The sequence below is a fragment of the Melospiza melodia genome, chromosome 3 (genome assembly GCF_035770615.1).
Source record: "Melospiza melodia melodia isolate bMelMel2 chromosome 3, bMelMel2.pri, whole genome shotgun sequence".
Classification (NCBI taxonomy): domain Eukaryota; kingdom Metazoa; phylum Chordata; class Aves; order Passeriformes; family Passerellidae; genus Melospiza; species Melospiza melodia.
In genome coordinates, this window is record NC_086196.1 from 5926944 (window position 1) to 5938991 (window position 12048).

Genomic DNA, 12048 nt, shown 5'->3' on the forward strand with positions numbered 1-12048 from the left:
CATAAAGACTTAGAATTTTCGGGTTCATTTTATCTGGGTTCAGAAATTATCAATGTAGGTCTCATACATTAATCAGGTTACTGAGTGTAAAGAGAGCCATTTAAACAGTTGTTAGTTGGTCCTGCAATAGGTTTACACATCTAAATAGCCATTGAGAAATTTTTGCACAAAACTTGCAAGTTTCCAGTTGTCCTTCGGTGTGTATGTAATCTTTGCATTTTCTTTCTTTGTATATGTATTTCTGCAGGCATCTCCTAAACTACTTTTGTTTGTTACTCACTGTCTGGTGGGATATTTTCCTTTCCTAAGCTGGTTATATTATTAATTTAAATGAATGTCCCAACTTTACCAACATTCATTATTTTATCAGCAAGAGAATGTTAGATATTCTGAGTATACCTAGCATCACTTTGAAGCTGTACAGCTCCCAATTAATTTAGTAAGCAGCTCAGTTTTCAGACTAAGCAGCTGCTTTATTTTCATTCTTACACAGGTCAAACTGAACAACCTAGCTATTTATCATTGTTTCCTGATTTCCTTACTTATCCAAGCTAAGCTCTGTTTGTGTGTTTGCATATGCTGACTTATAATGGATTTTTTCCCTTCCTTTTCTGCACCTATAGTATCAAAATAATCAAATACTAACTAAGGTCATAACCAGAAATCTTATAGATCATATTAGAGCAAACTCAGCCATTTTATCAGCAGTTCCAGGTGCTGTGTTCAGTAGTAATGAGTAAGCCCATTCTCATATGGGGATTGTGGTTTTAAATTTTATTTTCAATATATCTGAGTGAGAACCCGAATTATTGTAGATATGGGATATAGTCACTTTTTCATAACCTTGATTGAAGACACAGAGAATTCCTATAACTTGTCTCATGCTTCCTCTGTTCTCACCTTGTTTCTGCTCAGCCTCTCTATTTATTATGTCTTTGCATTTAAGTTTTAACAGTATTAACATCTGGTTTACTATATTTAAATAATATGTATTTGAATTAATCCATACACTGTTTTCTTGAGAAACTCAGCTTCTAGAACATCTTATCTTGATTTGGCACATCCTCAATTTTACTTAACTGATGCCTATTTGTTTTGCATGATCTAGACAGAGGGCTGGAAGAAAGAGAATTTTCTGGTTTGTTTCTAATAAAAGTTTAGTTAGTGAGTGTCTACCACCACTTTTTATGTGTGACTTTTCCCACTGCTTTTTGTAAAACTGTATGCCTATTACCTAGATCTGAATGGTTGTTTCGGACTAGAACCTGATTATGCACTTCTTTTTCACTATTAAGAAGCAATCCTTCCTAATGATTCTTTTTGACACACAATTTTTTGGTTTCAGAATTATAGATGTATAAGTGACACTACTGACAAGTGCTGAAGTTTTATGATGGGATTCACCAGTTTGCCTTATATGTGTTGTATACTGCACTGTATTTATCTATACTGACTTATCACACATTGCTGTGTGAGAAAGAGCAGTTTCCCTAAAATTTGAGAGATCACTCTGAGTTATTTGAATGTAGTAAATGTGATGGTAGTAAGTTCTGAACACACAGGCTGTAAGGCCTGTAAAGCAATTTTCTTCACTTTTAAAAAGCATGGCAGAAAACCGATACTGATCCAAACGGGTGAAAACTAATTCATTCAGTCACTCTCATCTCTCACAACTTCATTATTTAATGGAAACTTTAGGTAGGAACAGCTTTATTACAGGTGTTTAGTTATTGTTGAATGCAGTCATTCAAAATATTATTTTCTATTACTTCACATTGTTCTATTTCATATAGAATAGTTCATTTTATCAGAAAAACAACTGATTAGAACAGGATGCGAATGGCTTAAAAGCCAGTGTTTTGTGGTAGTGGTGGTGATAGTAGTATTACTAGTAATTTATGTATCTGCTAATTGACTTTGCCATTCATCCTACATACAGACTCACTGGATCTAGTGTTCCTGATCTAATTGTGAGTATGAGCAACCAGATGTGGCTTCATTTACAATCTGATGACAGTATTGGCTCACCAGGATTCAAAGCTGTTTATCAAGGTATGAGCTACATTAACTATTTTAAACTTACGTTGTAACTTACTTCAACAAATTAATTTCAAATAGGCATCTAGTCCTTTCACAAACTAAATAGGTTTTATGCTGTCTCTATTGTCAATTAATAGCAAATGAAGACATGAATTTTCAAATATCTACAAAATATCTACAAAAATACAAAAAACCATCTACATGAATTTTCAAATAACTACAAAATAAAAATATTTGCAAGTAAAAATGAAATTTATTGTTCTAATACTTTTTGCTGTGAGGTCAATAGAAACTACAAGTTTCTAATATATTTGAAAGGTCCTAAATTTTATATTCTGCTAACACATATCACATTGGATACTATTTGGAAAATATTGTTAATATTCTAAGAATTTTTGTGGTCTTAGTTTTTATAAAACTTATTTTCATGCCTCACTGAGAATCTTCACAGACCTAAGTCAAAATTAGTATGTAATGAAAATAACTGAACAGATATATTGTCTATTGTATATTATTGTGGAAATTAGGAAGTTGTATAGAATTGTGGAAATTTAACTAAAAAAATTATCTAAGTTACCCTAGCCTCATTTGTGTTGCTTCTGTCTCAAAGAAATGAGAATCTTTGCAATATAAATATCTTGAGGTTTTTTTCTTTTTGATGGTGTGAAATTCAGTACCTTCTGAAGTTGATTAATTGTATTAAAAAATACTTGATATCTCTTCGTATGCATTAATGTATTGAATTTTTCCCTTTTCAATAGGTTGTATAGACCTGCAGCTAAAAAGAGCTCTTTCTTATTAACATCTGGTATCATTTTCTGTTAATTTCCATGTTAATTAGTTCACCTTAAGGATAAGGGAAAACACTTGATACTATTTTCAATAGTACCTTATGGGCACATATGATGAAAATTATTTGATAATAATCTTGTCAAAATTAGTTTTGTACAAAAGATGCTGCAAAATATTGAGAGACTTTTCACAGTTCAGTAACTGAAACTAACTGAATTAGAAGAGTGGGAATGCTCCTTAAACATTGTCCATAAACTGAAGTACTCTAAGTGTTTCCCTTCATTTCTAGTTACCCTACTGTTTCAATACCAAAACAGGCAAAATAAAGAATGGAAAGTTATGGAGATATTAAGGTCAAGTTTAGAAAGCTATACATTTATTGCACTAAGAACATTAAGGCTTGCCTGAGCAGGTTTTTAGAAGTAGGGTCTGTGGCATATTGTAAACGTTGAAAGGAACAGGAAGGGGAAATATTCCCCAGTGGTCAGCCAGGAAACGTGGTGGCACTTCTCCACACGAATAGTTTTCTACTGGTGCTCTCTCCTTTGAGGCAGGTGGTGATGATAGCAGTGATTCGGGTTATACTGCCACCATTATTTTTCCCTAACACTGTCTTTCTTTGGGACTCACTCAAGCTCACTGTTTGTTATTCCCACTCATGGTACTGATTGGAGCATGATAGTCAGATCAACTGTTTTACATTCGTAGTTTAAGTTTCTGTGAGCACATATTGCTGGATAATATTGGATTGTTTTAATTATTATTGTCTACTTATTTTATGCACCATGTTTTGGTTTTCTTTAATGGGAACTGAAATCAACAAAATAAGGAAAACAGAGGAGAAAGAAGGTGTGATTCTTGTGAGTGAGGGTGGCAATCACTTCCCCTGAGAATCCTCCACAACAACACTACTGAGATTTGCTGAGATTTGCAGGTCCATGGCCATGAGAATAACCATGTGAGAACAAGGACAATTACAGAGGCTTTTGAAACACTGTCCTAATTGATCAAGTGTGATGTACAAGAGCTCTGAATGAGAAATCAGCTGCAGGCTTGTAGCCCTTCTATGGCTAAGACTTTAAGGAATCTTAAGACATTGTGCCATGTGTTAAACCTGTATAGTTACAGCTCAAGTATGTTTTATTGCATGAGCACAATCACATACTCTTTATCTAATTACTCTTTATCTTACCCCTTCTTGTCTTTTCTGTCATTATTTTATCTCCTGTACTCGAGTAATTTCTAGGGTTTGTGTTTATTTAGAAAATATGTTGTCTTTAAAATTTTCATTTGTGAAATATATTCAGTGGAAATAGTGATTATAAAGTGAGAGAGAGTGTTGGCAAAAGTTATGTATCTGAAATTTACACTGTTTCCTCAAACCTTCATAATTTCCTCAAAATTATGAACTTTTCCTTCTCATAACCCTATGAAAAAATTTAAAATTTTAAATTTTATATATCAGATGATATTTTTTTCCGCTATAATTTCTTTCTGGAACTTCTAATGTAAATTAATCTGTTGTAATTTCTGTATTTGTCTAATGATGTTATTTTATTTATGGAGTTCAACCTCTTATTTCTGGGGACTTTCTGCAAACACCTGAAGTACATAATGTGCATTTTGCAGTAGCAATAGCATCTCTTTGATGAAGTATATTGTTATCATTTGGCATTTGGATTTTGGCTTTCAGTCTTGTTTTCCAACCAGTTGTGGATTATTCTGTGTTTTTTTTAGTTTTGTAAGTAAATTTCAGAATTCTAAAGTCTGAAATGTTTACAAGTTCAAAAGTTTAGTAAATGTTTTAAGAGGAAGGTGAATTATAGATGTTTTTCTCTTTTTCATTTCAATGGTCTCATTAGTTTTATTAGAATTTTCTCATCTTTTATTGTTGATGAAACTTTTAACCATCTGCACTCTCAATACATTTCCTGCTTTAGGCTAAGTATAAAGTTTAAACTTTTATCCTGTCATAAGGCGCCTGAATAAATCTCCTTCCCCTTGTTTAGCAGTCAAAGAACCTCTCTAAAAACAGAATCCAATTTTAATTGTGAGAAAGTTAATAGATTGTGACGTGTAACCTCAAGGACACTATCTTTGTGATTGCAGTTAGCTAAAAGGAAAGCAAACTGCAGTCCTTGATGCCTTATACATGTTCTGTAGACACAAAGTAAAGGACATCCTTATTTGAATCTTTTCTCCCAAAAAGTTGTGAGTTTTGCTCAGGATTGGAACATGATTTCTCCCCCTCTTGGGATATATTTTACAGCTCACCTACTGAATCTTGACTTTGTATCTATTATTTTTTATATTATTACTTAAATAATCTCATAGTATGTAGAAAATTCTTACTTTAACTGAACTTCATCTCATTTTAATTATTAATAAAGGATATTAATGATGCAGTTCACCTGTGTTACATTATTAGCATTTCCACCTAAAAATGCATGAAATGAGGCTTGTAAACGAGCTGATATGCAGAACAGATTTTATGTATGAATAGTAAATTTAATCCTATTTACAATTTGCCTATGGGATGAAGGTCGGGATAATGCAGCATGTTACTGTGACAGCAGGCCTTGTGGCAGTATCAAACAGGGGCGTTAGTTTGCAGTTGCAGCCAAAAAAAAGGACTGATAAAGTGAATATATGCCTGAGTTTGGCTTGTTCCACTCATTTTATGGGTGTGCCACATCTGTATAAAGGTGCTTATGGCTGTCAGGATCCAAGGTGGATCATGCAGCCAGCTGATCGTCAGGCTGCTTCCATGCTTGTGGACCTATTGGCTGTACCACACTGACATAAAAGCACATGACAGCTTGAAGTTTTAGGTGAGAATGTTTTATGACTTTATTATGCTTGAGATGTTTCTCCCATTCAACCCTGTGAACCTGTAATTCTGATAAAAGTATTTAATCTTTCGACTTCCAGACTTTATGACAACAAGTATAACATCTGTTTTATAACCTGTTTAGAATTCATTTTTTATTCCTGACTTTACATGGTTATATAAAGTAATTAGGTTATTTCACTAGCCTATCCTTTAGTTCATAACAGTGTTATAAAATAAATCTGGTGGCTCAGTGATATAATTCTAGCATTTTATGTAATTTGAAGTTATTAAGAATTCTTGGAGATGTCAGGAAGTATATCAGCTCCTGCAAGCAGCTGAAAATGTCAGACTTACAACCTTTATTTGTACTGATGTTCAACTGAGCAGTTAAGCTTGTAAGCTCTTCATTATGAGCTTGGAAGAAGATTCTTCTTTGCACTTGAGACTAGTAGAAAAATACTTCCAAAACATATTTCAGTTGGTCAGATAAATGTCAGTTATTTTTGCATAGAATTAATATATATAGCCATGTAAAGTATTAGTAAACCCTAAATCAGTGCAGTTTTTTACAAAAAATCAGCATTCCTATAAATTTTATTACACTACCAATATTGATATAAAATTTTATTACTGTTTGGAGATTTAATAAAACCTGTGGTGAAAAAATAAATGGAATTAAGACTTTCACAATTGGACATGCGCACAGGGAAATCATTATTGACAGTGTAATGCTCGTAAAGAAAACAGATATAAGTAATTCAGTGAAAACTCTGAGTTTCTTTTGCTTTAACCTTTTCTCTCTTTCATAAGCTTAACATATATTAAGTTTTCTTCTTGTATTAGGTTTCTATGTATTATAATTCAGAACATTACTCATACATGTCTTTTTGGAGAACAGGAAATAAATATGTTTCATGTGAATATTTTTATTTATGAAAGCTACTTGGTTCTGTGAAGAACTGTCAGAGTTCCACCATAATACTGTATGAATGAATCTGTTTGTTGTGATACAAAGGGCAGGTTAGTTTTCTGGATGGGCAAATGTCAGTCACTTAATTTCTGCCACAGTATATTATCAATCATTTTCAGAAGCTTTCCTATCTTTTTGTCTCAACTTTTTAGAATATAACGTTCAGATAAGCCTAGAACAGGCATTTCTCCTTTACAGCATACCTGAATTTTCTTTCAATAAATAAATAGTACCACCAGTAGGTTGCTAATAGAGTGAAAAGAGGCACACTAAGTTACTGAAAATCACTGCAGCAGTTTCAAAGAAATTTTTAATAGTGGGAATGTGTTTGCCTGAGTTTTGTATAATATTTTGGATGGCATACAGGACATACTTTTCATCTAGAAAATACACATCAGCCTAAGGAACAATATAATAGTGATATGCTTTAAATTGTTGAGCGTTTTGCATATTTATATATTAGCAGACTGCAGTGGATAAGACTAAATTTCTGTCTCTACCACAATCCTTTACTAAACAATCCCAAACAGAAGCTCAGTGAAGAGAATAAATAGGAGTAAGCATGTAGCACCCTACAACTCATTCTCCCTCCTAAATTAACCAAATAACAAAACAAAAATGGCTAGATTGATTAAAAATTTGTTAATAATTTTTCCTTTTAAAGTTTTATATTAATTGTGTAACTCTGCTTCTTATGTCCTATTTTTATTAGAGGACTTTTCAGGTCTTGAGATCATTTTGCTGAACTCTGCTCCACAGAAATACAATCAATGCCTGCTACTCATCTCAGTCAGCTTAAAGATTGACATTGATTTGTTCAGTCATGCTGTTTAACAATGTTTTAGCCTCTTTTGCTATAACCTTCAATACAATGCATTCTATTGTGCCTATCATGGACATTGTCAATATGCTGCATAAGAAGATGCATGGTAAAGGAATTAAGGAATATCTTTATTGACGTGTCCATTATTTAAAATTCAGAATTTAAAAAGTAAAATACCCTAAAACTCTTGGAACTTTCTGCATTTACAATTTGATTAGGTACAGCCAACACCCAGCACGTGTGTTCTTTCTTAGTGATATGACATGACTGGAGCTGGGAAGCTGCTGCCTCCCTTCTCCCCTAGACTGCAGCTGTGTCTGGCTGATGACACATACCTGTATTTATATCTTTTCAGCTATTGATTTAACAGGTTAGGTTTAAACCCTTTGTTTGCTTCTCTTCATAAAATTATTGAAAGTTGAAACAATAACGTGTCTCTGAACAAGAGAGAATTCTTATGTTTTAACTCAGCCAGTGAAGACCATTCAGTTGCTCAAACTTTTTTGGAAAGAAATTTCACATAATATTTAAACACATTCTGTGTAGAAAATAGATCAGATATTTTTATAGATTTAATGTTTCATATTTTTTTATTCAATGTTCATTGTTCAGTATATTTGACCTTAACATGAATGTTATTCCCAGACTTTAAACTTTCAACTAAGTTTTACCACGGCTTTTTAAAACCATTATTAACATTTGATGATTTTTTCAAAGATTAGGAACAAATTGTTAAAATAAAACTGGCATAGAATTAGATTCTTGTATCATATATTTGAACAATAAATATAAGTAATTGATCTTTTGGGGACTTTTTTGTTTATTGTTTTACTTCTGACAGATGTTTCTTTGTACTTTTTTCCTTCTACTGAAAGCAAACGAGAATTGGAACTGAGCAGTTTAATCTAAGTGTTAGAAACATAAATCCTAGTCTTTATTTCTTAGCAGATACAGCTAAATTTGAATGTTTGATCAACAATTTAATAACTTTAGGTAAACAAAAATAGGTTTTTTACCAGTTAAAGCTTTCTCTAATTTTTTTGATATAGAAAACACAGCAGTGTATGCACCATGAACTTAGCTGTCCATTGATGTTGCTTAAGAACACAGTCTTTTCACTCTTTAGGCCAAAATAATTCTCTTTTAGTAATTTGCCTTATTTAATTCATAAAGTGGTGACATAATCAGAATTTCCTGTTAATATCTACAACTGAGTTTATTTGGAATTCTTAAGCACATTTCATTCATTTATAAAGTTCCTGTAAATAATGGTCAGACAGAAAGATGCATCACAACTAGACAGCAATAGATAACGTTATTATTTTTTTTCTTTTGAATAAGAACGCTTATAGAGCATTTTATTTTTATGCCCATTTTCTGTATTTTTTACTACAAGGTTGAAACCATGAGAGCGATATTGCCTCATCATTTTGAAGCCTTTGGATGCATGACACTCACTCTATGTTTTCAAAAAGCAAACACTTGATTTTAAATGAGTAAATGTTCGTGTTGTCGCACCAGTAGTTTAAGCTTTAACCACTTGGTTTAAGCTTTATTTTCATGCCTATGTTTCTTTAAATAAAAAATGTTTTTCAATTTGTAATGAGAGAATTATTAAATTATATGATGATTGACACACATTGGTCTGTATCGAAAGAGTCATAGAAACATTTAGGTTGAAAAGAACCCTGAAGATCAATGTGTCCAATTATTAACATAACTTTGCCAAGTCCAAAACTTCTAATATGGATGCTTTTTTTTAAGTCTATCTATCAAAGAAAATTCTGAATGATTTGTGAGAAGTGATGTTATCCCTGAAGTCAATAAACTTTAAAGAAAGCATTGTTTTAATAAGCTTGATAAATATTTAATTTTCCCCTCTAAGGGAAAATGCAATATTATTGCAATTTTTCTTAAAACAATTATCTGGAACAACAAAAAAAATATTTTTGAGTCAGACTTTGGTTCACAGGATTTCAGTGCATGTATGTGCATGATGTCAGTATAGTAAGTTCTTTTTGTGATACAACACAGGGTAACTTTATTCAAAAAAACTAAATGAATATTCTTATTATAAGCTGGAGAAAAAGATAAAATGACCCTAAGACACTGTACACAAAATCCTGCTTCCAATCAAAACTTTATAGCAGACATTTTAAAAATACATATATATGTATATATATATATATAAATGGTATTTCACATATTAGAATAATTTCAAAGAATCTGAATAATCTCTCCCCTCAAAATTTACCAAAAATTTTTCATGTTGTGTTTTTTGTATGTGTATTAGAATACATTTTATACTACAAAATTAATTCAGTAAATTTTGCATAAACTTTTAAAATAATACACCTAATCTTATATTTACTGCTATTATATTTAAAGACCATAGGTTTTTTTTAAGATAACCCAGCTATAAAAGCTGATATTCTTTTGATGAAAAACAGTGATAAAACCCTGCAAATAGGAACTGCCTTTATTTTTTGAAAATTTCTATTACATCTTCAAGCAGATGTTCATAAATGTTAAAATTAACCAGGTACGATAAATTTAAAGTGCAGATTTAGCTGAGTAATCTACCTTAAATCCCCATGTAAGTGCTCTCCTTCAGTGACATTTTCACCTTTCATAACTACAATTCAATCTTCTTTGAAAGAAGAATACAAATCCACTGGAGAGGATTAAATCACAGTGATCTGAGGACGATGACACACCTGAGTGAGTAATCTTTTATCAGCAATGATGAGAGAGACCGGGAGACTGAGAAGTGCTCAGAATCTGACTTTATTGTGGACTACATATGCTTATATAGTATTCTAGGAAGGCTAGTAATGTTTTACTGCAATGATTGGGTTAATCATTACATCAACAAACTTATACATTTTACAATATCCCTTGCTTGCAGAGCTTGATGTAATTTTCTTTTCTGGTAAGTCTTGATTTAATCTTCAAAGTTCTGTTTGCTCTTGCCAAGGCATTCTGATTTGATAATCTCTTATGCCAACCAGGCCCGAAGTCCCTCATGTGTGTTCCAACAGTTTTGCATGTCTTTTCATGTGGCTTTAATGGCCTTCATGGTGGTTTTTTCCTAGTTAGGGAGAAGTGTGTTTGTGTACATGTCGTTGTGGTTAAGCCCAGCAGGGGCAAGGAAGGAGAGATTCTCCATGCTTCCTTTGAGCGGCCAGACCTGGTGGGACAGTCATTCCATGGCCGAGACGCCACCCCTAGGTTTTAGGGGAGGGGGATCAGAGGTGCTCTTCACAGGCAGGCCAGGATATACAGAGGTACAAAGGTGCCTTGCCAGGGCTTTATCACCAGCGTGATGGTGTATGACATCAGTGTTCTCCATACAAATCTTCACCTGATTGCATCCAGATCCTTGGAGTCCTGATTCCTGTCCACTGTAGACCCATCTCCATCACTGCTAACTTCTCATATAGGGTGTAAATTTATTTAGTAAAACTGGTGTCTTAGAAATGCCATACTGGAACTCGGCACGACCCACATAATGATATTTTTGTACAGTAGATTCATTTTATTGAGATTTTTAAAAGATCTGGAATTTCTTGTTCATATTCATTTTTCCATCTTTTTAAGCCAGGCTAGATTCCTATTATCATCTCAATAAAGTAAATTGCAGTTTTTAGGATTTTGATGTTCATTGGTATGGTTTTCTTTCAGTAACTAACAGCATGAAAAGACAAAAGATGGTCAGATTTGGGTCATTAAACAGTTTCTGCATCATTCGTACCTTCATTATAGTAGGTATAGTATATGGAAATTCATTTATTGAATTTCTCAAATGTCACTGTTGATTACTCAGTTACATGATTTCAAATGGAAAATTTTATTTGAATCTCAAATATTATTGAAAACACCATACTGGTAATTGGTACTAAATAAAGATCTGTGGGAAATACTAAGCAACAGTTGAAGATTTTGATTCTGACATGCAGTTGTCTATTAGTGAGACCCTCTAAAAAGAGCATTGATTTCACTGAAGAGTTCTTCAGAGTTCTTCAGTGCTTTTTATCTTTCCCAAGTCCTTTCAACCACTGCATGATTTATCAATTCAGCTCATAAACAGACATAAATTTTACACTTTGACTGAAATTGATGTGACATACAAACACCTCCACTTGATGCAAAGTCAGCACATCCTCCAGAACAGCATTTTTTATATTGCTCTCTCATTTTATTAGCAATTTAGATTAAAGGGGTTTGTTATTCAGTTGAAATAATGACTTGTGCTTATTTTGTTGTGAAATTTGAGAAAAACAGTACTTCCTAATCTAAAACATTATCAAGGACAAGTTTCATTGTGCATTTGTGCATTTTGTGCATTTGATTTCTTTCTTGCATATATGGCAGCATATAAAAAAATCCATTCAGACTCTTTATTATACATGAAAATTGCTGAATTAAGTTACCAAAAGGTACAATATCTTAGCATTGTGTGTGTTTGCAAGCTCTGTTTGCATATGAACATTTCTGAAAACTCAATTTTATTCTAATCATAAAGAATTAACAACATTTACTAGAAAAGGGATCATCTGAAATATGGAGTCTTGTTGTTCTCAGAACATC

The 12048-nt window shown here is 32.7% G+C and overlaps 1 protein-coding gene across 2 annotated transcripts in view; it reads left to right on the forward strand.

Moving 5' to 3' along the window:
* Positions 1-12048, forward strand: part of CSMD1 (CUB and Sushi multiple domains 1) — a 1060835-nt gene that overhangs the window by 784132 nt on the left and 264655 nt on the right. For both annotated transcript variants that reach the window (XM_063150718.1, XM_063150717.1), the window contains exon 12: positions 1940-2052. In XM_063150718.1, coding sequence (XP_063006788.1) covers positions 1940-2052 — 113 coding nt within the window. The remainder of the gene's footprint in view (positions 1-1939; positions 2053-12048) is intronic.